This window comes from Gigantopelta aegis, chromosome 3 (assembly GCF_016097555.1).
Source record: "Gigantopelta aegis isolate Gae_Host chromosome 3, Gae_host_genome, whole genome shotgun sequence".
Classification (NCBI taxonomy): Eukaryota; Metazoa; Mollusca; class Gastropoda; order Neomphalida; family Peltospiridae; genus Gigantopelta; species Gigantopelta aegis.
Genome location: NC_054701.1, coordinates 75,678,579 through 75,705,652, shown reverse-complemented (window position 1 = coordinate 75,705,652; position 27,074 = coordinate 75,678,579). Strand labels below are relative to the sequence as shown.

At 40.1% G+C, this 27,074-nt stretch overlaps 1 protein-coding gene across 1 annotated transcript; it reads right to left on the bottom strand.

Annotated features, from left to right (window-relative positions):
- Nucleotides 1-7,455: 7,455 nt before the first annotated feature.
- On the bottom strand, nt 7,456-15,807 carry LOC121392622. The gene is made up of 4 exons (XM_041523761.1): nt 15,696-15,807; nt 14,588-14,688; nt 13,957-14,098; nt 7,456-7,754 (listed from the first exon to the last, which is right to left on the bottom strand). Exons 1-4 carry the CDS (start codon nt 15,769-15,771, stop codon nt 7,528-7,530), a joined length of 546 nt encoding a protein of 181 aa, XP_041379695.1. The 5' UTR covers nt 15,772-15,807; the 3' UTR covers nt 7,456-7,527.
- Between the last annotated feature and the right edge of the window lie 11,267 nt (nt 15,808-27,074).

Sequence of the window (27,074 nt, the reverse complement as noted above, 5' to 3'; positions counted from 1 at the left end):
GTTTTTAAATACTTACGGCGTGAAACATCTGTGACCCTGGTGTTTTTAGCAGGTTGGAGAACGTGCATGTTACACGTACGTGGGAAATATCGGGGTTTTTTAATTTTGCATGTAATTGATTTCACGTATATATATTGCACAGTATGTTGCTGAGTGTTATACACCGCCACTGAAATATTTCGGGACGAGAGTGATTTTGATATGTAGGGACTTGGTTACAATATTTATTTCAATATTGGAGGGAAGTTGTATTAATTCTTGTCAGTTTAAAGCAAATATTTTCTATAACATCAATGTTCTATTTAACGTGACCATGAACATGTATGTACAATTATGTTTAGTGGATCATGGAAGCAATCACGACTTCGCTTAACAGCCTTTTGACTCTGCCTTGTGCAGAGATACGATTTTGACAAAGGAATAAGGCTTAGTCGTTCATATTTAAGGGAAGTACAGGCGACGTCACACGATACGAGTGTTTCGTACAAGAATAGCCAATTGTGACAAGAAAGAAATGTTTTATTTAACGACGCACTCAACACATTTTATTTACGGTTATATGGCGTCAGACATATGGTTAAGGACCACACAGATTTTGAGAGGAAACCCGCTGTCGCCACTACATGGGCTACTCTTTCCGATTAGCAGCAAGGGATCTTTTATTTGCGCTTCCCACAGGCAGGATAGCACAAACCATGGCCTTTGTTGAACCAGTTATGGATCACTGGTCGGTGCAAGTGGTTTACACCTACCCATTGAGCCTTGCGGAGCACTCACTCAGGGTTTGGAGTCGGTATCTGGATTAAAAAGCCCATGGCTCGACCGGGATCCGAACCCAGAACCTACCAGCCTGTAGACCGATGGCCTAACCACGACGCCACCGAGGCCGGTCAATTGTGACAAGACAAACATTACGATTACACCCGTTGCTTTACAATCAGCAATTCTTGTCCAAGACACTCGTATCGTGTTGCGTTGCATTAATAATGCATATAGTTTGGTTATTGTTGTCGTTGTTGTTGCTGTAGTTTTATGTTGCTGATTTACTTTGTGTTTATACATGTTTGTTTTTTACAACAAAAAAGATTTTTAAAAAAAGAAGAAGAAATGTTTTATTTAACGACGCACTCAACACATTTTATTTACGGTTATATGGCGTCAAACACTAAAGGTAGTACTAAACCAAATAATGTCCGGCTGGGTCAAAGTTTGAGATGCACCCAACTTTTGATAGAGAAGTTAACACCACAAGTCCGGTGATTCGTCATAAATGTGAGTGTGTTGGCTGTAAAAAAAAAGTTTCATCTGGGCAAAAATACCACTGTGTCATGTAGCCTTGAGCTTTAAACATGTGTGGGGTACATGTAAATACAGTACTAAAATGTTGTGCGAAACTAGGGTAGTCATAGACGCTACCCGTTATCTCTCAAATGAGCAGCTTGACCTCCACTTTTTTCTGATTCATTTTAAGGGTGAGGGTGATAGTATTTATATCCGTGGTGTTCATGTCGATTGATACGCTGCAGGTAGTAGTTTTAGCCACATATGCTCCTATTGTCGTCTATGGGGTTTGATTTGGTACTATACATCCTAATGCACTTGCAGTTTTTACCTTTTACGAGATCGTGGTTATTTTCGTGTTAGTGTGTACTTCTATAAGTCCATATTTCCGTAGAATTTTGCAACCAAACAGCATTAAAAGAATGTTTTTGCTGAAGTAGGTATTATTTAATTTAATGATGAAGCATAGCGTTCCATGATTGGTATACCCATGATCCATCAATATTGGGGGGAGGACGAAGGGGGAAAGGGGCGCTTGGATTAACTCGTGAAAAGGGCAAATCAATGATTTTTGTTTAAGAAAAATAGAAGAAACTAATAGAGGCATTTGAATGTATTTAGGGTGATGGGTTCCCAGACCGCCCCTAGATCCGCCGCTGCTGGTGTACACAGACAGAAAAAAATAGTTCTAGTGAGCGAACGTGACATTTTAGATAGGTGTTGAAACAGCCGACAAGAGAAGTTTGCGGCAATTCCCTGGTGGTTGGGCGTATATAAAGTAGCATGAGCTGATGTGTAATCACTGCAGGTGTGTATGTGGATATGAGTACCTTAAAACACTGGCCTTAAGGTGAGAAATGAGAGATCAAATGGCAAAACTCATCAAAACATGTAATAACACTAATTGAAAAACAAAACAACAGATGTATGGATATCGATATTCAACAGAACCGGCATCGGTGGTGTCATGGTTAAGCCATCGGACATAAGGCTGGTAGGTACAGGGTTCGCAGTCCGGCACCGGCTCCCACCCAGAGCGAGTTTTAACCCTCTTCTCTCTCACTAACCACTAACAATTAACAACTAACACACTGTCAGATAGCTGAGGTGTGTGCCCAGGACAGCGTCCTTGAACCTTAATTGGATATAAGCACGAAAATAAGTTGAAATGATAATCAAAATTAGGCACTACATACAATTTCGAACTCTATTTCAATATCATTAATACCAGCATTCTGTATAAAATCAGTTTTGCATTATTCTGTTCTAAAAGCTGCATCAGAAATGATTACATTTTGAGGAAGGGGTGAACATATTGACTTCAGCCTGCTGTTTAACATGGAACATACAATTCATACCATTCAATAAACGATCAAAAGAAAATGGAAAGAATATAATATTGTTTGACACCTCAGAACATTTTAAAGTACGGCTATTTGGTGCTTAAAATATGTTGATTTCGACATTTGACCGAGAGAATGAAACTCATTACCGCCAAATTGGCCATTTTCAATAGTTATAACAGGACTGAACATACCACAGCATTTGATGTACCAGACGTGGAGAACTGGTTAACACCCTTACCATTTACTCTGTGACAAATTGCGTGTAAAAGATCCCTTGTTTCTAATGGAAAAATGTAGCAGGTTTTCTATGAAGCCTATGAAGGGGCAGGACATAGCCCAGTGGTAAAGTGCTCGCTCCATGCGCGATCGGTGCGGGATCGATCCCCGTCGGTGGGCCCATTGGGCTATTTCTCGCTCCAGCCAGTGCACACGACTGGTACATCAAAGGCCGTGGTATGTGCTATCCTGTCTATGGGGTGGTGCATATAAAAGATCCTTTGCTGCTAATCGAAAAGAGTAGCCCATGAAGTGGCAACAGCGGGTTTCCTCTCTCATTATCTGTGTGGTCCTTAACCATATGTCCGACTCAATGCGTTGACTGCGTCGATAAATAAAACATTCCCTTCCTTCCTTTATTTATGTGCGGTATTTTAAACATATTCAGGCTGCATCTACCTTTAAAATCATTATTTCTCAAACCTGAAACGTGACTTTGATCGGTTTCCCCATTTTACCATTGCGCTACGTCTCACACCTCGGGTGAGATGATACGAAAAAAAACATGACGAAGTGGGTCCCATGGGTGGCTTATATAAAACGATTCTACTGACAATCAATGAATGAATGTTTAACGACACCCCAGCACAAAAACAGAGATCGTCTATTGGGCGTCAAACAAAGGTAAGTATATCAAAATAATTATTTCCATATAATAACTCGTACCTTTTGTTGGGACGGGGCGTAACTCAGTGGTACAGCGCTCGCTTGATGCGCAGTCGGTCTGGGATCGATCCCACTGTGGTGGGCCCTTTGGGCTATTTCTCGCTCCAGCCAGTGGACCACGACTGGTATATCATAGACCGTGGTATGTGCTATCCTGTCTATGGGATGGTGCATATAAAAGATCCCTTGCTGCTAATCGAAAAGAGTAGCGCATGAAGTGGCGACAGCAGGTTTCCTCTCAATATCTGTGTGGTCCTGAACCATATGTCCGACGCCATATAACCGTAAATAAAATGCGTTGAGTGCGTCGTTAAATAAAACATTTTCTTCCATCCGTACCTTTGTTTGACACCCTTCATAGTCGTATCATCGCAAGTAATACATTTTGGAATCTTTGTACATATTCTGGATTCGCCGATAGTTAACTCGTTTTCTACTTTACCCTGACGATGTTTTTGCGTGCTACATAAAAAAAAAGGTTGACAGAGATCCCAGTACAATGTTAATCACGTGATCGACTTTTTAATTTAAACTGTTGATGCGACTGTAATGTTTTGTTACAACCTTTTACTTTCCTTTTAAATAGAGTGTGTCATATGGTGTACCAAGAAACTATTTAGATATATTTTACTCTGATATTATAGGGTGTATTCTACCAAATCAAATCCCATAGACGACAATAGTAACATATGTGGCTAAAACTCCTACCTGCAGCGTATCAATCGACATAAACGCCACGGATATAAATGCTACCACCCCTCACACTTAAAGCTGCAGTGTCTGGTTTCAATCGTTTACAATCAAGTTCTACGTTCAAATACAAGCATAACTGCACTTTTAATTCACTCGCGAGTTGTCGTCATTAACGCATATCGTCAAATGCTTACTAAAAAAAAAGTAAAGTTTGTTTTATTTAACGACGCCACTAGAGCACATTGATTTTTTATCTTATCATCGACTATTGGACGTCAAACATATGGTCATTCTGACACTGTTTTTTAGGGGAAACCCGCTGTCGCCACATAGGCTACTCTTTTACGACAGGCAGCAAGGGATCTTTTATTTGCGCTTCCCACAGGCAGGATAGCACAAACCATGGCCTTTGTTGAACCAGTTATGGATCACTGGTCGGTGCAAGTGGTTTACACCTACCCATAGAGCCTTGCGGAGCACTCACTCAGGGTTTGGAGTCGGTATCTGGATTAAAAAAGCCCATGCCTCGACTGGGATCCGAACCCAGTACCTACCAGCTTGTTGACCGATGGCCTAACCACGACGCCACCGAGGCCGGTCAAATGCTTACTAGCCAGTTAGAACAATTCTCGCCATTTTGTAATACCGAGCGGATTCTAGCAGCCAATGCCGCTAGCAGCCAATTTCAGCAGACACGCATGGCGACGTTCTAAACACCGGACTCATACGCCTTTTATAATGTGTGTTGTGGTGTGGTCTATACGAAACTAGTTGGACATCCTATATTACCGTAGTACAGAAGGATTTTTAAAGTGATACCTCAGATATTATAAAAGTGCTTAATAAAACGGTTAAGTTGTATTTATACGGATATTAGTAACAATAAGACTGTGAAAATGAGTCTTGGTTGTTAATTTGTTTTTGTGTTTTTTTTTTATAAAGATACTCTTTAAAACTCTAAAATTCTTAAGTTATAGTGAATAATAAAAATTAGCATAACAGTGTGTTTAAAAGTGTGAAATACAGGCAACAATCGAAAGGCGTACGAGTCTGATGTTTAGAACATCGAAATTGGCTGCTAGCGTAATTGGCTGCTAGGAAGTGGCTGCTAGAATCAGCTCGGTTTTTGTAATGCAACAATAGCTGAACCGTACTATTTTTAGCCCAGTGGGCGCCCGCTAAAAGTGTCCCACTTTCAAAATACTGGGTTTATTTTTAACTTGGAAAAGCCAGTGTAGTGAAACCAATTCGGAGTGCGGCGTTTTATATGCACCAAACGCAATGGGATTTTCTGTTCTATATGCTTAAATAATAAAAATATTCAAGGGAATGCCGCTTTAAAGTGAATCAGAAATGGGATAATGGGTAGCGTCTATGACTATCCTAGTTCCGCACAAAATTCGAGTACTTTTTGCACACAGGTCATATATGTTTCAAGCACAAGACTACTTGACACAGTGGTACTAGATGAAATAAAATTGCATACATTTTTTGCCCAGATGAAACAATTTTTTTTAACAACCAACACACATTTATCACATATTACAGGACTTGTGGTGTTCACTTCTCTGACTCAGCTGGAAGTTATTTGGTTTAGTACTACCTATACATGTTAACATTTGACTTCGATCGTTTGGCGAAAACATGGTTGCGGTCTGTTTTCGTGGTGATCATATTACCGATGAAGAAGAAGAAGAAGTGTTTTATTTAACGACGCACTCAATACATTTTATTTACGGTTATATGGCGTCAGACATATGGTTAAGGACCACACAGATTTTGAGAGGAAACCCGCTGTCGCCACTACATGGGCTACTCTTCCGATTAGCAGCAAGGGATCTTTTATTTGCGCTTCACACAGGCAGGATAGCACAAACCATGGCCTTTGTTGAACCAGTTGTCGATCACTGGTCGGTGCAAGTGGTTTACACCTACCCATTGAGCCTTGCGGAGCACTCACTCAGGGTTTGGAGTCGGTATCTGGATTAAAAATCCTATGCCTCGACTGGGATCCGAACCCAGTACCTACCAGCCTGTAGACCGATGGCTTGCCACGACGCCACCGAGGCCGGTATATTATCGATGATGTAATGATATTCATCTCCGCGACGTGGATTTCGCTTATGCGCTTAGCATGGCGAAGTTAAGTGGTATACAGCGACTATTTCGCCAGAACTGTCCCCAAGCGTGACTATTGCTTGTCTGTTTATATGAACTTTGATTTTGTCGTCGGGGGGGGGGGGGGGGGGAGACCACATGAAATGTTTCAGTTGTCAAACGAACAAAATGGTCGCAATGCAGATGCCTGAAATAACTTATAGTGAATTCCATAGTGTGAAAAAAGCGTTCCCTGTGGGTAGGATTATAGATACTTTCGACGGGATGGGAATTATGTAAAAAAAATACTATTAATACATTCCCCATTTTAATCTTGACAGGCTAAAGCTGTAATCTTAAGATATTTAGCCGCTGACATAGTGTTAATATTTTAGATATGTATAAAACACATATAATAGAACCTCACATACATGACATCGGAAGGAGAGAAAACAAACTCTACATATAGTATACTCAATGTAGTCTTATATTGTATTTAGCCCGAGACGGACATTTGGACACTTATGAACGCTTGCTAACCGTCAGAGATCAATCTATATAAATTCTTATATAAAAACGATCGATGTAAAGGTATTTGACGTCAAACATAGGATTGTTGTTGTATCAGAGCGGGAATCTTTGACTACCGTTTCGTAGGCACCAATTGCGCCGAATTTATATAGGTATAGATTGGTGTCTGACCGTTTGACAGCGTGATAACTGTCAAAATGTCCGTCTAGCTCTTTCACCGTCAGAGTACTCGGGCTATGTCGTATTGTAATATCTAAATTAGCTTCTATTAAACTGATCAGGGCTGTACCTTGCCTAACTAAGGATGTAAAAAAAGGAATTTGGGGACTTCTCCATCTAGACAAAAAGGTTACTATTTTGTATGTTCTATGGTCAACTCCACCTCCACCCCCACCCACCCCACCCCCCCCACCACCACCCCAAACACACACCTCCCCGTTAGGTACTGCTGTGGTGGGGAAAAAAATAAACTGGAAAAATTGCTCAAGGTTTAAAGCCAACCTCACCCCCACCCGATTCACCCCATTCGCCAGCGGACTAAGTAAACATAGTCAAAGCCTTCATATTTTCTTCCATGTAATTTTATTTGGTTCATGAAACCCATCACTTCAACAACTTCCGGCTTTACGTCTTAAAACTAGCCCATGTATATGACACAGGTTCTCAATTTGACGTCAAAGATGAAGGCATGGCCGTTGTAAAAGTAACACATTCCTTGATACACGGTTCTGTTGCTCTTACATACGACGTAAAATGGCGATTCATAGCGCGGCACCCACGGGTTGAGGCCATTTGGCCGGCCCTTACAGGACGGGTTATACACATTGCATGGAGTACGTGGATAGCCTTCCAGTCTGTAGTCACCTGAAAGGAAAGGGATGTTTCTTTAACGACACCTCAGCACAATTAAACTACATCAAATTATTCGATAGTTTACAGTTGCAATAAAACGCTTTAACAATTTCTAACAAATCATTCTCTCTCTCTCTCTCTCTCTCTCTCTCTCTCTCTCTCTCTCTCTCTCTCTCTCTCTCTCTCTCTCTCTCTCTCCTCTCTCTCTCTCTCTCTCTCTCTCTCTCTCTCTCTCTCTCTCTCTCTCTCTCTCTCTCTCTCTCTCTCTCTCTCTCTCTCTCACACACACACACATACACACACACATATAGTCCCTACCTATAGTCTTCATTTCTTGTCTACCTGTCTAGTTGTAAAATGGCTGTTGGACAAATTCTTCAACGTTAATAAACTTAGTATTGTTTTTTAAAAGAAAAAACCATTTGGTAATTTTAACATGTAGGAAATCTGCTACATTTACCACTGGGCTACATCCAGACAGACAGGAAATGTTTTATTTAACGACGCACCCAATAGATTTTATTTACGGTTATATGGCGTCAAACATCTGGTTAAGGGCCATTGAGAGAGGAAACCCGCTGTCGCTACTTCACGGGCTACTATTTTCGATTAGCAGCAAGGGATCTTTTATATGCACCATCCCACACGCAGGATAGCACATACCACAACCTTTGATATACCAGTCGTGGTGCACTGACTGGAACGAGAAATAGCCTAATGGGCCCACCGACGGGGATCGATCCTAGACCGACCGCGCATCAAGCGAGCGCTTTACCAGTGGGCTGCGTCCCGCCCTCTACAAACATCGGGAGATGACCAGAAACAGACTGAATTTGCAGACATTGATATTCTAAATAAAATAATGTTTAAAAATAATACAATACTTCAACGTTAAACAGGCTCAATTATTCGGAAGGAGCGGGTTTTAGCTTAATCGGTTGCTTGCGTCACAGGATCGAACCACATCGGTGGATCTATTCAACTGATTAACATTTTTCTCGTTCCAACCAGTGCATCACAGCTGGTCAAATGCCGTTTTATGTGCTTTCCTGTCTTTCGGAAAGTACAAATAAGAGATCCCTGGTTTCCTCTGATGACTACGACATTATCAAATGTTTGGCATCCAATAGCTGGTGATTAAAGGCATACTGTCACGGATTTAAGGACCTTATTTCTCTAAAAATGGATAATAACTAACAATTACATTAATTGTTGGAAACCAAATCTAGCTATTGCATCACCTTAATTGATACTATGATAGAGTGAAATCCATGTCAATCCTCTTGGCAATTTTAGTTTTTGAATTATGGACCATTGCCATAATTCAATTATTTTTACAAAATATCATTAATAAATGGAGTATGGTTGTTATGAAGATGGTTAAATAAAGTACATTTAGGGACAAATCAAATTATTTTTGTTCAGATAATACTTTGTTAGACCATTAAATAGGTCAGTGGTCTGTGACAATATGCCTTTAATAAATCAATGTGATCTAGTGGTGTCGTTAAACAAAACAAACAAACCAGTAGCGGATGATTAATAAATTAATGTGATCTAGCAATCTAATTAAAATTAGCTCCACTATTACATGTGGATCTAACAGCAGCCAGTTGGAGCTCGTGTCCACCAATCAAAACCTAGACGGAGATTTGGACATAAATACGCTCTCATTACAGTCAGAGGCCAAGCTATGTATTTTTTTGGCAATTCCCGACAACCAAAAAGTTGGCAAAGATTTCCGCTCTAATGCCACAACAATCCTATGTTTGACGTGAAATACCTTTACATCGATCATTTTCGGGTTGACTGATTAAAAAAAATCCACATATTAATCACTAATACACATACTACAGAAAGAAAGCCGACAGCACCCACATTCAGCTAAGCTTCGGCAAACTCCGGACAGCAGAATTCTAAGTTCGCCGACCTATATCGTGACGATGCGTCACATGATCGCCCACTCAGCCATTCCGTCTTCCAGGGGCCGTCTCAAAACGACAAGTGCCCGACAATCACCAAAAAAAAGTTTGTTTTGTGTAACGACACCACTACAGCACATTGATTCATTAATCATCGGCTATTGGATGTCAAATATTTGGTAATTTTATCACTGTGTTAGAGAGGAAACCATTAGCCAACTCTTCCATGTTGTAACGTCGCTTGGTATGAGACGGCCCCTGTAACTGTTGCACAAGGCGGAGTGCGAGTGCGAATAATGTTTACATGCTCATATACCACTAGAGTTTCGAGCATGTTCGTCCCGGGGCCTGTCTTTGGATAGCCAGGGGCTTGTCTCGGGACAGAAAAAAAATTAAGCGGACAATTTTGAAATTTACATCCAAAAATTAAATAGTGGGCCTTTTAAATTTGGTCGCTAGATTAGATCGGGTGGTCAAAAAGAAATTAAATAAGATGGAGGGGGGGGGGGGGGGGGGGGGTAGAGTTGCAAATGGGCAGAATTTTAATTTAAAAAAAAAAAGAGTTACAAGCCAAAAATAAAAAGAATTGACTGCTCGGTCGAATATTTATATAATTTGGAGCATTTTAGAAGGACAGTCCAAAAATAAATAACAGAAAGAAGAGATGATCGGACTATTTAATAATATTAATAAAAGAATAATTTCGACATAAACTGTCCACGTGAGTGGCCTCGTTAAGGCCGTTAGGGTACACAGCTTGTAGGGACGAGATGGGTTGCATCCCGTCAAGAAAACCCCTATATTGACAGTCAATAGACGTTGAAGGTGTAGTGCAGTGCTGAAATACAGATTTTGAGACGCCGGATCCGTCTGAACGAGAGAGAGAATCAGACTAGGGTATAGTTCAGTCGTCATAGGTTGGTATAGTGGTGCGGACGGGCCCGACTCCGGAGGATACGAGATGGTATCAAAATAAAACAAAGTAAAGTCTAGAAAAGAGTAGTAGGGGCCGACCCCGCTTCCTATTTCTTCTTAGAGTGGGGCGGTCAATCTTCCAGTGCTGCTAGGACAGGCTCGGACATGTAGAGACAAAATGCGAACAACCGTGGCGTTCTGCAGAATGGCCGTCATACGAGTCACGAAAAAAGCAAGTCAACATAGACGGAAAAATTACGTGGAGGCAAGGAATCTCGCTAAAAAAGAATCCAACCTGGTGGTGCAGACTGTCGAAACGAGAAGCGTTCCAGCGTTCAATCAGTTCCAATGGCCGCATACATCCCAGTAGAAAACTTCACTTCGCTGATAAAAACAACAAAAGTGAAGGATCCCCAAGTCGAGCCGCGAAAGCACGTGCAGTGTGCACAAACACGTCTTACCGCGACGAGCTCCAGACTGGGAATGGCACAAGGCGGAATCTCCCAGTGGGCGATCACGTGATCTACGTCACGAAATAGGTCACCGAGCTTTGCGACGGAGTGTCACGAAGCGTAGCTGAATGTGGGTGCTGTCGGATTTCTTTCTGTAGTATGTGTATTAGTGATGAATATGTGGATTTTTAAAAATCAGTTAACTCGAAAATGATTGATGTAAAGATATTTGACGTCAAACATAGGATTGTTGTGGTATTAGAGCGGATATCTTTGCCAACTTTTTGGTTGTCGGGAATTGCCAAAAAAATACATATCTTGGTCTCTGACTGTAATGAGAGCGTATTTCTGGGGCGGATCCAGCTTTTCTGATGAGGGCGGGTCCAAGACAAAAAGGGCACCATAACATGAAAAGGCACTATTGAAAAATTGCACACGGTTCACATGGACCATAATATAATAGTGCTACAACAGGGACGCTGACAGACGTATTCTACAGTGTTCTATACATTGACAGAATAAATAAATTTGTAAAAAACCTAAAAATCCTAAATAAAAGGGGCACTTCTCAAATTTGAGGGGGGGTCCGGACACCTTGGTCCCCCCCCCCCTCCTAGATCCGCCCCAGTATTTATGTCCGAATGTCCGTCTAGCTCTCTTACAGTCAGAGTACTCGGGCTAATCAAAACCTTACTTGCAGAATCATGCCAGTGATTTGAAAATAATTTGAAAACATTCCGAATTATCCTGAGGGTATACGACATGTTTCATGTGAATTACGAATGTCTTATTTAGACCAGTAGAACTAATTTTAATCATATTGCTAATAACACTGCGTAGTCTCCAATGTCCAGGTAATATTGACCAATCACACTTCGCCTTTTATAACGTTATTTGGGAGCATACAAATTCTAAAAATATCGGGCGAGTCTATTTTAGTGGCCGCAGTACAGCGAACAATATCAATACGTACGGGATGGGTTATCAGTCTTCAATTTTACATTACAAATTATTTATTTATTAAAAAAAAAAAATAATAATAAATCAGTCTTCAGTTTTACATTACAAATTATTTATTTTATTAAAAAAAACATGTTTTAAGGCATTCGTAATTCACAAGAAACATGTATACCCTCAGGATAATTCGGAATGTTTTCAAATTATTTTTAAATCACTGGCATGATTCTGCAAGTAAGGTTTTGATTGGTGGACATGAGCTCCAACTGGCTGCTGTTAGATCCACATGTAATAGTGGAGCTAATTTTAATTAGATTGGTGATCTAGTGGAGTCATTAAACAAAACAACCTTTAACTATAATTCGCTAACATTCTACAGTGTCAACAAAGTCATGACCGTGTCTTTAAGGGCGATTACTAGTCGTGGGATACTGGGTGGAACGGGTTAAAACCTGGCGAGTCCACAGAGCCAGCTAGAACCCACGACCCATCAAACCCCGGGTGAGCTCTACCACAGGCTTATTACACCCCACTCCGCCTCACCAACTGGCAGACTTACACCCCGCCTCACCATCTGACAGACTTACACCCCGCTCCACCATCTGACAGACTTACACCCCGCCCACTCCGCCCCACCATCTGACAGACCTACACCCCGCCCCACCATCTAACAGACTTACACCCCGCCTCACCTTCTGACAGACTTACACCCCGCGTCACCATCTGACAGACTTACACCCCGCCCCACCATCTGACAGACTTACATCCCGCCTCACCATCTGACAGACATACACTCCGCCTCGCCATCTGACAGACTTACACCCAGCTCCACCATCTGACAGACTTACATCCCGCCTCACCATCTGACAGACTTACACCCAGCTCCACCATCTGACAGACTTACATCCCGCCTCACCATCTGACAGACTTACATCCCGCCTCGCCATCTGACAGACTTACATCCCGCCTCACCATCTGACAGACATACACTCCGCCTCGCCATCTGACAGACTTACACCCAGCTCCACCATCTGACAGACTTACACCCAGCTCCACCATCTGACAGACTTACGTCCCGCCTCGCCATCTGACAGACTTACACCCAGCTCCACCATCTGACAGACTTACATCCCGCCTCACCATCTGACAGACTTACACCCAGCTCCACCATCTGACAGACTTACATCCCGCCTCACCATCTGACAGACTTACACCCCGCCCCATCATCTGACAGACTTACATCCCGCCTCGCCATCTGACAGACTTACATCCCGCCTCACCATCTGACAGACTTACATCCCGCCTCACCATCTGACAGACTTACACCCCGCCCCATCATCTGACAGACTTACATCCCGCCTCGCCATCTGACAGACTTACATCCCGCCTCGCCATCTGACAGACTTACATCCCGCCTCACCATCTGACAGACTTACATCCCGCCTCGCCATCTGACAGACTTACATCCCGCCTCACCATCTGACAGACTTACACCCCGCCCCATCATCTGACAGACTTACATCCCGCCTCACCATCTGACAGACTTACACCCCGCCCCATCATCTGACAGACTTACATCCCGCCTCACCATCTGACAGACTTACACCCAGCTCCACCATCTGACAGACTTACATCCCGCCTCACCATCTGACAGACTTACACCCAGCTCCACCATCTGACAGACTTACATCCCGCCTCACCATCTGACAGACATACACTCCGCCTCGCCATCTGACAGACTTACACCCAGCTCCACCATCTGACAGACTTACATCCCGCCTCACCATCTGACAGACATACACTCCGCCTCGCCATCTGACAGACTTACACCCCGCCCCACCATCTGACAGACTTACATCCCGCCTCACCATCTGACAGACATACACTCCGCCTCGCCATCTGACAGACTTACACCCAGCTCCACCATCTGACAGACTTACACCCCGCCCCACCATCTGACAGACTTACACCGATCAATGGGTTGAAATCTGTCGCCACACTCGACCATGGAGTAGTGTTCACATCTCTTGGTGTTGTTGTTGAAGAGCTGGTCTTTGCGAGACGGGCATGCCGCTTCCGTTGGTCCCCAGGAATCCATGGACGTTCCATGCTGACAATTAAAAACCAGATTGCACGTGTAATTAGTATTCATTTAAAGTGTTGGGTTTCTTTTCTTCTCTTTTTTTTTCTTCTTTTTTGTGGGGGAGGTGGGTTGTTGTTTTTTGTGGGGTTAATTTTTTGTTTCTTCTTCTTCTTTTTTAGGGCGAACGACCTACCCATTGCACCATTAGCGAGCGTCCTATCATTGAATTTGTTGTTGTTGCTGTTGTTGTTGTTGTTTGTTTTCTTTTGTTTTTGCTTTTGGTTTTGCCGGTTTCTTAAAGTGTTTTAATGGTGGTGTTTTGGTGTTTGCTTTTGTTTTGTTTGAGGGCGATCGACCCTGCGACCCATCGCACAACAGGCGAGCGCTGTCACTACCACTGAAGTACACCCCGCCGTCCCGTCTAGTACTGGAATACGAACCTAACAACGTGTGGTCTTAATGCACATGGATTAACAAGTCGTCACAGAAACCTCTACTAAATTTAAACGTCCTTACCCGTTTGCCTATGGAACAGTCATAGTACACTTCACATCTTGTTGGGTGTGCAATAAAGTCTGGGGAGTTAGGAGTACACACAATTTTGTTCTTGGTAACGGCTGCAACAAGAAATTAAATTAAAACATAAATCGTACTTGTATAGTATGTATGGTTGAGTGTTACAACTGTGCGAGATATGGGCGCGTGTGTTCGTGTATTACAATTTAGGTCGATCAGAACACTAGGGGCATTTAAAGACCGAGATCACTAGGTTAATGACATAAAGTTAACGTTTGTTTTGTTTAACGACACCACTGGAGCACGTTGATTTATTAATCATAGGCACTTTGATGTCAAATATTTGGTAATTGTTTACTCGTAGCTTTAGAGGAAACCAGCTACATAATGGCAAGGTTTTAAACAAGTACAGTGGCGGGTCTAGAAAATTCATCTGGGGGGGGGGTGGCAGTGACATGAGGTGGCATGCCAAGGGAACACTTTGTGGGAGGTTTGGAGGAGGTTCGTAAAAAAAATAAAAATTAATATATAATAAAATTATAACTATCGCAAACTTTAGGGGGGCGGGTCTCTGCCCCCCACCCCCCAGATCCGCCTCTGAAGTATTCACAAAGGTTAAATAGCATTCAAAACATATCAACCGGCCTCGGTGGCGTCGTGGTTAGGCCATCGGTCTACAGGCTGGTAGGTGCTGGGTTCGGATCCCAGTCGAGGCATGGGATTTTTAATCCAGATACCGACTCCAAACCCTGAGTGAGTACTCCGCAAGGCTCAATGGGTAGGTGTAACTGGTTCAACAAAAGCCATGGTTTGTGCTATCCTGCCTGTGGGAAGCTCAAATAAAAGATCCCTTGCTGCTAATCGGAAAGAGTAGCCCATGTAGTGGCGACAGCGGGTTTCCTCTCAAAATCTATGTGGTCCTTAACCATATGTCTGACGCCATATAACCGTAAATAAAATGTGTTGAGTGCGTCGTTAAATAAAACATTTCTTTCTTTTTTCAAAACATATCAGGTTAAATGTGCAGAACATAGTTCTACCAAGTTAAATGTGCAAAACATACCAAGTTAAATGTGCAAAACATACTGAAGTAAGCAATCATCTTTACCTCGGGTCTCAATTCCAGCTGAATCTGATATCTTGAGAACCGCTGAAAGCAGTACAAGAAATAATGCTAGCTTCATCTATAATGAGAACAAGATTAATTAGTATTAATATAGTCATGCAGGAGTTGTAAAAAAGGTTAGAGCAACATTAATGCATATACAGTGTGTGTGTGTGTGTGTGTGTGTGTGTGTGTGTGTGTGTGTGTGTGTGTGTGTGTGTGTGTGTGTGTGTGTGTAAAAACACAAAACATGTCATTTCTTGTATGTGTATGTGTTGTGTTTTATTTTAAAATTAGTGTTGGTATTTATAGGACACACACACATATACACATTTAATTGTGTACTTAAATTTGTATATAATATAATACACGTGTGTGTGTGTGTGTGTGTGTGTGTGTGTGTGTGTGTGTGTGTGTAACAGCGTCTTTTTATTATGTGTATGTCATGTATTTATTATATGTATTTTAGCAGTTGTATTTCACTGAAATGCGCACCCTTTCTCTTTGGCTTAATCCTACGGGACATTCCATACCATCCTCCAGGTTGCACTATACCAATTAATTTCCGGCTGGGTCGAAGTTCGAGGTGCACGGAACTTTTGATAGAGAAGTTAACACCACAAGTCCTGTGATTGGTTATAAATGTGAGTGTGTTGGTTGTAAAACAAATTAGTTTCATCTGGGCTAAAAATGTATGCAATTTTATTTGATGTAGTACCACCGTGTCAAGTAGCCTTGTGCTTGGAACATGTATGGGGTACCTGTAAAAAAAAGTACTCAAATTTTGTGCGAAACTAGGGGTGTTGCAGAAACATCTGGTTATACCGAAAATGAGCCATGAAAGGTACCATTTTCTGCAGTTAATACTTTGAGGTAGGGGTTGTAGTACTGATATTTATGGGTCACAGTTTGGTTGATATATTGCATATAGTGTTTTTAAACACAAACGTTAACATGGTCGCCTATGGGATTTGAATTGGCATAGTCCAACCTCCACCTGCTACCAACCTTGATTGGACTGCTGGTGCTCCTTTGCACCTGCCAGTGCAGGCGGTCCCTTCTTCACCCTCCCCTATCCTTTCCTGTCCTGGATAGGCGTGCGCTACAACAGCTTACTCTGAATGTGCACGTTAAGTCCTTTACCATTCCATTCCAAGCTTTGTACTACTCACCTGAACACATGCATGCTCTCTGTCAACTAATACCTTGCCCTTTGTTTTACACTTCTTTAGCTTGGGTGTTAGGTAACATACCTGGGTAAAATCTGTACAACCCTTACATGGGCATTTCAACTCAGACTTTTCAGAGAGACTGTTGTATCAGTTTTTATCCTGCAACCATCGGTTCTATTGACAGAATATGATATGATAATATGATAAAGCAAAGTCATATCCTTCTACTAGCAGGATAGGACTTTTGACGTCACTCATGTGACGTCACACGCATAGCCTACATTACAAAATCGCTCATTTGACCTCTAGGTACATGTGGTTGAAATAACAGAAATAATACCTTCCCCCTTAATTTTTATGGTCTGCAGGATAAAGATAATAACTAGTTAATGGCGTCGGATATTTGCTTTATCCTGTTCAGGCCGAATGAGACATTTCCCTCGGCAGAGCCTCGTGGAATATTCCATTCTTACCTACACAGGATAAAGCAGATATCCGACGTCATTAACTAGTTATTCGCTATATATATAGTTTTTAAAGTGTTGACTGTTTCCAAGATTTGAAAGATCAAGTTAATTAAGTTTAGTAAATAGATAAACTATTATAAGTTTAAACTGTTAGCATGCAGTTTATAGTATTAAATATAATTAATGGCTTTAATATATAAATCCAAATGTGTTATGTGTCAGAATATTTATTTAGGTAATCTACTTACATGTAGCTATTAACTTATGTTCTCACGTAAATATACTTACCCGTATATGTGACTAATCTAATATATTTAAATAAAGTAGCATGTGTGTATGTTTTGATGGATGCGTGAATTTATACTTCTATGAGTTCAGTGGGTAGCGTATATGTGTATTATATATTCATTGTTTTCTTAAATTCGTTGATTGCACTAATCCACGAAATTAAATGAAACTCAGATCACCACAAACAAATGTGATTTCAGAGTGTGCATAAACTTCTGTGTGAAATACTTTGGCATCTTGATAATATACATGGAAGCACACTTTCACCTCCTAGAAAAGAAAAGATGGTTTGGTTGAATATAATTTCACCATGATGCATCTTCAGTTCAGAGTTATTGTAATTTTCTATTGGTAAATATGTATACAAATATTTACATGTATTAGCAGATTTATAGTTTGTAAAATATGTACTGTGATACTTCGATAATCCGGACGGTGTGTTTTTCTTTCTAAAAGTGTCCGGTTTAACTAATTTCCATAGTACTGAATCATACCTGAAGATGACGATTTCCCTTCAATGGTAAACCAATAAAAGAAATTAAATAAGCAACAAATACAGATTTGTATATAGGCTTTGGAACAACGGTCCTATCTGCCTTAGATTTCGAGATTTTTATCGAAAATATTTACATATGGCGGCCATCTTTAAATCCAATATGGCGAACATGTTACCTACTTTTTAGTTGCACTAGTGGATTCGCAGCTCCTTAAAAGATGAGAAAAGGTTTTCAAATCATGGTTCTATGTGCTTTAGATTCCGAGATTTTCAATACAAATTGTAACCAATGGTAACCAATTCAAAATGGCGGCCACCAGGAGGAGATATTAATATATATTTTTAAATTGAGACCACTATGCAAGAGAATATTTGTGTTAAGTTTCATCCTTTTTTCAAAACAAGACGATTCCATGGGTATTTAGGCTTTAGCCATTGGGCTATTAATATAGGGTATTTGTGGTTAGACGAGTTTGCTTTGTTTTTCAGTATATTCATATTTTTTTCAAGAATAATTATTAATATATAACATTAACACCTAAATATTAATAATATTGTCTAAAATATGTCATTGGAGCTAATATGTTATAGCTTCCACTTTAAATGTGATACGCAGAATGAGAACTAGTTAATTGGCGGCCATTTTGAATTGTGACGTCACCTGGCCAGAAGGGGGCACTGCCAGGTTGGTCCTATATCAAATTTTACCCCAGACATGATGATCTAATTGCATGCAAAGTGGCATGTTAGTATCACATTTTGCACAATTATACCTTAACTCTACTACACTAATTGTAACACGTATATGTACTTTAATTTTATGTGAAGCATTCATTTATTATTACTATTATTTTGCTGTATATTAGTTACTTTTATTCTAATTCAATCAGGGCTTTTATCATTTGATAACCGAATTTTTAACCATTAAAACCGCGTTATTAACAAAAAGCCACATGTGGAGACCCACTGGAATGTACCCTGCTCCGCAGAGTTGATCAATACTAAGTAGATAACATTTTCATTTAACCTCTCCTTCGGACCTCATCCATTCTTTGTCCGCCAGGGGCCGACTACTAGGCCAATAGGTTGATTAATGTTTATTTTGGGGCTGGCCTTCTAATATGGCTTGTCATTCAATAGTATTTATATCCGTACTACACAAGAAATTTAAATAAAACCAACCTCCATATTTTGGCTTAAATTACAATTAATATATTTTTAATTTACTAATTTATTCTAAATTTAATGTTTCCCTTCAATAAAAATTCCATCTCTCTATCTTGGACAGATCTGACGCAAACCAGAACTCGTGTCCAGGATGGACGTGCCTGAACCTTCAGTTGATATGGGCACGTTAATAGAGTTTACCTTGCTTCCTTCCAATCAGTACCTGTCCTGGACGGAGGAGCCGGCTCTGGCCGACACATGCACCCATAACAGGCGTGCGCTACAACAGCTTGTTCTGAATGTGTACATTAAACCCTATGACCTGACATGATCTGAATTTAGTTCTATGAAAAAGAGTACCTCTTTTCTTTATTTTATTATGTTGGTGTCTGAACAGACTTGACAGTATGATTATGGAATATTGGAAGGGTAATATTGCCTCTTGATTTTGGAATATCAAACTGACAGATGCATATCTGCTTAACTACAGGCAAGACCATTGTTTACTATGCCTGTGGTTCATATATTTAACGAGAGTAGTCTCCCCTCCATTAGCCCATGTGCTTAGGAGTCTGGATAATTGAAATTGAAGGTGGCGAAGTATCAATTTCACTTGCTTAAATCCTGTCACAGAGGCTGTTCTCTTCATGTCAGGTAGTATATAGCACCTACTGTTAATAATTTCGTCAGTGCTTGGCGTTGTATTTGTACTGTCACCAATGTATAATCAATAGTGGTGAGATACCTGAAATCAGTAGATCAGTGTACTCAGTAGCGCATACTACTGCTCGTAGACGACAGACCTCGGTGGTGACGCGGTTAATCCACCAAACATAAGGCTGGTAGGTACTGGGATCGAAGCCCGGTACCGGCTCCCACCCAAAGCGAGTTTCAACAACTCAATGGGTACGTGTAAGACCATTACACCTTCTGCTCTCTCACTAACGACTAACAACTAACCTACTGTCATGGACAGATAGCTCAGGCGTGTGCCCAGGACAGCGTGCTTGAGCCTTAATTCGATATAAGCACGAACATAAGTTGAAATAAAATGAAATGAGTAGTGCCTGCTACTGCTCGTAGGATAAACAACAACGGTCCGCCGATTATAGAGAATGCGATAAAATATGCCGGGGATCTGGGTATGGAGAACTTCAAAGCATTAAAGGGTGGCTGGATTCGTTCACACAACCTCGTGGTGGGCACACCGAGCGGTGAACGAGGTGACGTAAGCTGATCAGTGACTTTAGTTTGCAGAACAGTGGTACATTATTTTAATTGTATTGTGAAAAATTCTTTCTTTCATGTAGCAAAATTACAATTGATATATATTAAAATATTTGTTTGTTGTTTTTTGTTTGTTTGTACTGAGCTATTTTCCCATGAATATGATACATTAACGTAGTTCTAACACAACGAAAACAATTTAGATTTTGGGTAATAATTTTCAAAACTGGATATGACGGCCACTTGAGAGAGAAACCCGCTGTGCCACTCCATGGGTTATTCTTTTCGATTAGCAGCAAGGGATCTTTTATATGCACCATTCCATAGACAGGATAACACATACCACAGCCTTTGATATACCAGTCGTGGTGCACTGGTTGGAGCGAGAAATAGCCCAATGGGCCCACCGACGGGGATCGATCCCACACCGATCGCTCACGAAGCGAGCGCTGCTCATAGCAATTCCTTTATTTGTGTTTGATATCTTAGTCTTTGTGTCATCGTTTGTTGTATTAAAACATAAAACTCAAGCAATCTATTTCTTTAAAAACCTTCTTCGCAAATGCGCGATGTGTCCGGCACGAACAGACTATAAGTTTGATATTTGTTTATGTTATGCTGACCAAGACTGGAGAGAGGCCTGCCTAGATATGGCAGTACACTTGGAAAGGCGCTACGGCTACAACGTCTACTTCCATGACCGAAACTCTATTCCCGGAGAACTATTGGCAGACTCCATTATGTATGGAATAAACAACAGCTGGGAAAACTGTTCTTCTTTTAACGCAGAACTTCATCGAAGACGGCTGGTTGTGGTTTACGATGCACGTTGCTATCAGAGCGGTGACGTGGAGGACGCCATACAGACTTATCGTACTGAGAGACCCCAGGCGAGCGTGTGAGATACCAGACTGTATTTTATGTGTTGTGGATGAAGATAGGATTCTCCCAACGCCGGATCAGGATGTAGGTGAATCGTGGGAAGCCTTGGTTCGCCTTATCTAGTGTACATGAAGGATGATAATAGCCAGTACAAGAGTTTGAGTATAAACTATTGTAGAATAATCAGGAATCACGCCTCTGTGCTGTTTAAAAAGAGTTATTATCTGAAATTTCAGCCATTACTATATGGATGATTTTCACCTTCAGTGAAACCTTTAGACCCATAAGTCAAATATTGTTAAAATGGGACAGATTCAAAATTGTAATTAAAAACAAATGCGACGCTCATTGCATTTATTTCTCTCCTGTCTGGCGTCTTGGAAGGAAGGAAGGAAATGTTTTATTTAACAACGCACTTAACACATTTTATTTATGGTTACATGACGTCAGACATATGGTTAAGGACTACACAGATATTGAGATAGGAAACCGGCTGTCGCCACCTCATGGGCTACTCTTTTCGATTAGCAGCAAGTGATAGTTTATATGCACCATCCCACAGACAGGATAGTATATACCACGGCCTTTGTTACACCAGTTGTGGAGCACTGGCTGGAACGCGAGATAGCCCAATGGGTCTACCGACTACGTCCCGCCCCTGGTGTTTTGGGGACACCCAATGTGTGTGTGTGTGTGTGTAAAAACACAAAACGTGTAATTTCTTGTATGTGTTTGTGTTGTTTTTATTTTAAAAATAGTGTTGGTATTTATAGGATACACACAAAACACACACACATTTTATTGTGTGTATGTCATGTATTTATTATATGTATTTTAGTAGTTTTATTTCAGAACTTAGTGTCAGCAGTTCACTTGGTTATACAAAACTACCAAGCTACCAAGCTTTGCACTACACACCTGAAAACATGCATGCTCTCTGTCAACTAATACCCTTACCCTTTGTCTTACACTTCTTTAGCTTGGGTGTTAGGTAACATATCTGGGTAAAATCTGTACAACCCTTACATGGGCATTTCAACTTTTCAGAGAGACTGTTGTATCAGTTTTTATCATGCAGCCATGCTTCCTATTGACCTGATAACCCCTACCTGATAATTCGAAGTGTTATCATGTCACTAGGAAGTGTTATCACGTCACTAGGAAATGAGTTGTGCGCATAGCGAATGTGTGTTCAAATTTCAGGTAGATCGTTTTCTCATTTTTTAAACATCCATTTACAGCAATAATTGTTGAACTGCATAAATAAATATAACATTTATACTTCCTGTAACATCAAACTAACTCTTATTTTTCAATTCTCCATTATTCGCCCCCATTCAAAACTAGCCAGCGTTTTTTAATTAAACAAAAACGCAAGTAGCTTCCTACAAAGAATGTTTACATTGGGAACAGCGTCTGACGTCACAGTCACTAGCAGCCAGTGATGTAGATCTTCAGGTCACACATAAACTTGAGTTTATTTTCATAGAAAAAGGTACAAAAATTGTAATGTGACACAACAGACTTTGAAATATAACTAAAGTATTTTATTTAAAATTTGGAACACATAACATTTAGACTGGCTATGCCATTCCCAAGATGCTTTGGGGCATATTGCAAAAATATAACTTGAAAGGGGTTGCATGATAAAAATAAATATCAGGTGACTACGTTTTGATATCGTGGTTATTTAGCTAGGTTAGTTAACGGTGTAACAGGTTCGCCGAAGCTCGCCTGTTACACCGTTATCTAAACATAGCCAAATAACCACGATAACAAAACGTAGTAACCTGATATTCTATATTTATCCTGCAACCACCGGTTCTATTAACAGAATATGATGACGGATAAAGCAGTCATATCCTGCTACTAGCAAGATATGACTTTTGATGTCACTCATGTGATATCGCTCATTTGACCTCTAGGTACAATGTGGTTGAAATAACAAAAATAATACATTTCCCCCTTAATTTTTATGGTCTGCAGGATAAAGATAATAACCAGTCAATGACGTCGGATATCTGTTTTATCGTGTTCAGGCCGAATGAGAAATTCCCCTAAGCAGAACCTCGCGGAATTTCCCATTCTTACCTACACAGGATAAAGCAGATATCCGACATCGTTAACTAGTTATTTTCTATATATAATTTTTAAAGTGTTGACTGTTTCTACGATTTGGAAGATCAAGTTAATTAAGATTAGTAAATGCATGAAGTATTTTAATGTTAAACTGTTAGCATGTAGTTTATAGTATTAAATATCATTAATGGCTTTAATATATATATATAAAATGTGTTGTATGTTAGAATATTTATTTAAGTAATCTATTTACTTTAAATATGTGTGTTATTAACTTAATGTTCTCAAGTAAATATACTTACCCGTATATGTGATTAATCTAATATGTTTAAATAAAGTAGCAATTGTGTATTTTTTGATGGATGCGTGAATTTATACTTTGGTGAGTTCAGTGGGTAGCATGTTTGTTTTTAACACATTTTATTATGAAGACATTGTATATATTGAGCTTTATTTTATAGTGTGTGTATAATGTGCTGATCATTTGTTTATGGTAGATTATTTGAAAATCCAGTGTCATTCAACAAATTTCTAACATACATAGCCCAATTAATCTTATTTCTAACATACATAGCCCTTTTAATCTAATTTCCATAGTACTGAATCATACCTGAACACTTATTTTCCTTGAATGGTAAACCAATAAAATAAAATAAATAAGCAACAAATACAGATTTGTATATAGGCTTTGGAACAACGGTCCTATTTGAGATTTTTAATGAAAATGTTTACATGTGGCGGCCATCTTTAAATCCAATATGGCGAACATATTACCTACTTTTCATTTGCACTAGTGGATTCGCAGCTCCTTAAAAGATGAGAAAAGATTTTAAAATCATAGTTCTATGTGCTTTAGAATCCGAGATTTTAAACACAAATTGAAATTCAAAATGGCGGCCACCAGGAGGAGATAATAATATTTATTTTAAAATTGACACCACTATGAAAGAGAATATCTGTGGCGAGCTTTATCCTTTTTTCAAAACTTGAACGAATCCATGGACATTAGGCTTCAGCCATTGGGCTATTAATATAGGGTATTTGTGATTAGACGAGTTTTCTTTGTTTTTCAGTATATTCATATTTTTTTCAAAAATAATTATTAATATATAACAGTAACACATAAATATTAATAATATTGTCTAAAATATGTCACTGGAGCTAATATGTTATAGCTTCCACTTTTAAATGTGCTAAACAGAATGAGAAATAGTTAATTGGCGGCCATTTTGAATTGTGACGTCACCTGGCCAGAAGGGGGCACTGCCAGGTTGGTCCTATATCAAATTTTACCCCAGACATGATGATCTAACTGCATGCAAAGTGGCATGTTAGTATCACATTTTGCACTATTATACCTTAACTCTACTACACTAATTGTAACACGTATATGTACTTTAATTTTATGTGAAGCATTCATTTATTATTACTATTTTGCTGTATATTAGTTACTTTTATTCTAATTCAATCAGGGCTTTTATCATTTGATACCTGGGTCGTTCAGGAGGCACCTTTAGTTACTCTGGGCGGCCCGAATTTTTAAACATTAAAGGAGGGGACAATAATTAAGGCATTTGGCCTAATATGCATGGTCAACGATATATAATGAACATTATTGCTTAATATCAACAAGTATAATCGTATAGTTAATTAATAAAACGCTTAAATTTGACGGCTATTAGATATAACGGGCGCAGCCATTTTGTACCATCCCAGTGAATACGCCCTCGTTATTAACAAGAAAGCACACGTGAAGACCCGCCGGAATGTACCCTGCTCCACAGAGTTGATCAATACTAAGTAGATAACATTTTCATTTAACCTCTCCTCTGGACTGGATGCAAAGCCTCATCCATTCTTTGTCCGCCAGAGGACGACTACTAGGCCAATAGGTTGATTAATGTTTATTTTTGGACTGGCCTTCTAAAATGGCTTGTAATTCAATAGTATTTATATTCGTACCACACAAGTAATTTAAATAAAACCCACCTCCATATTTTAGCTTAAATTATAATTAATATATTTTTAATTTACTAATTTATTCCAAATTTAATATATCCTTTCAATAAAAATTCCCTCTCTCTATCCTGGACAGGAGATCTGACGCAAACCAGAAGTCGTGCACAGGATGGACGTGCCTGAACCTTCAAATTCTTGGTGGACAGTTTAAATATGCAGCTTTACTTGATTAAGTCAATCCCAAATATGTATATAGTATGTATTACCATATTAAGACTATCTTAAATTAACTTAGCAATTGAAACTGGCCGATATAGAAATATTAATAGGTCTGAGAGGGTTTGTCTATTATGTAAAAGTGGAAATGTTGAAGATGAATATCACGTTGTGGGTATGGAGAACTTCAAAGCATCAACTGGTGACTGGATTCGTTCACCCAACCTCCTGGTGGGCACACCGAGTGGTGAGCGAGGTGACGTAAGCTGATCAGTGACTTTAGTCTGCAGAACAGTGGTACATTATTTTAATTCTGTTGTGAAAAATTCTTTCTTTCATGTAGTAAAATCAAAATTGATATATATTAAAATATTTGTTTATTTTTATTGAGATATTTTCCCATGCATGTGGTACATTAACATAGTTCTAGGACAACGAAAATGTTTTAGATTTTGGGTGATAAATTTCAGACCTGCATGTGACGGCCACCTCTCCTGACAACCACTTTTACCTAGTACTGTAGTTGGCAGTCAGAGACAGGTTCGACTCTTCTGTGTGTGTGTGTGTATTGTGGTGTGATAAATTGTCAGTGTGTGTGTGTGTGTGTGTGTGTGTGTCTCCTGACAACCACTTTGTGTGTATATGTGTGTGTGTGTGTGTGTGTGTGTGTGTGTGTGTCTGTGTGTGTGTGTGTGTGTGTGTGTGTGTATGTGTGTGTGTGTGTGTCTGTGTGTGTGTCTGTGTGTGTATGTGTGTGTCTGTGTGTGTCTTTGTGTGTGTGTATGTGTGTGTCTGTGTGTGTGTGTATCTGTGTGTGTCTGTGTCTGTGTGTGTGTGTGTGTGTGTGTGTGTCTGTGTCTGTGTGTGTGTGTGTGTATGTGTGTGTCTGTGTATGTGTGTGTATGTGTGTGTGTGTGTGTATGTGTTAGTATGTGTATGTCTGTGTCTGTGTGTGTGTGTCCGTGTGTGTGTGTGTGTGTGTGTGTGTGTGTGTGTGTTGTGTGTGCCTGAGTGTTGTGTGTATGTGTCTGTGTGTGTGTGTGTGAGTGCATATGTGTGTGTTTATGTGTGTGTGTGTGTCTGTTTGTGTGTGTGTATTAATATGTGTATTTTGGGGGTTTGTTTGTAGAGACTGCATCAAGGGATCAAAAGCTTTCAGAAGATCGTATCAAAACTCTAGAAGATAGACTTTCAAATTTGCCATGTTAAATCTGTGTGTGTCATGGTTATATGGCGTCGGATATATGGTTAAGGACCACACAGATATTGAGAGAGAAACCCGCTGTCACCAGTTCATGGACTACTCTTTCTGATTAGCAGCAAAGGATCTTTTATATGCACGATCCCACAGACAGGATAACACATACCACGGCCTTTGATATACCAGTCGTGGTGCACTGGCTGAAGCGAGAAATAGCCCAATGGGCCC

What these genes read in the sequence shown, in the direction of transcription:
- LOC121392622 (XM_041523761.1), bottom strand. Translation starts at nt 15,771, where the DNA reads ATGAAGCTAGCATTATTTCTTGTACTGCTTTCAGCGGTTCTCAAGATA. An exon ending in AGCTGGAATTGAGACCCGAG is followed by an intron (nt 14,689 to 15,695) that starts GTAAAGATGATT and finishes TTCTTGTTGCAG; the next exon opens with CCGTTACCAAGAACAAAATT. An exon ending in ACTGTTCCATAGGCAAACGG is followed by an intron (nt 14,099 to 14,587) that starts GTAAGGACGTTT and finishes TTTAATTGTCAG; the next exon opens with CATGGAACGTCCATGGATTC.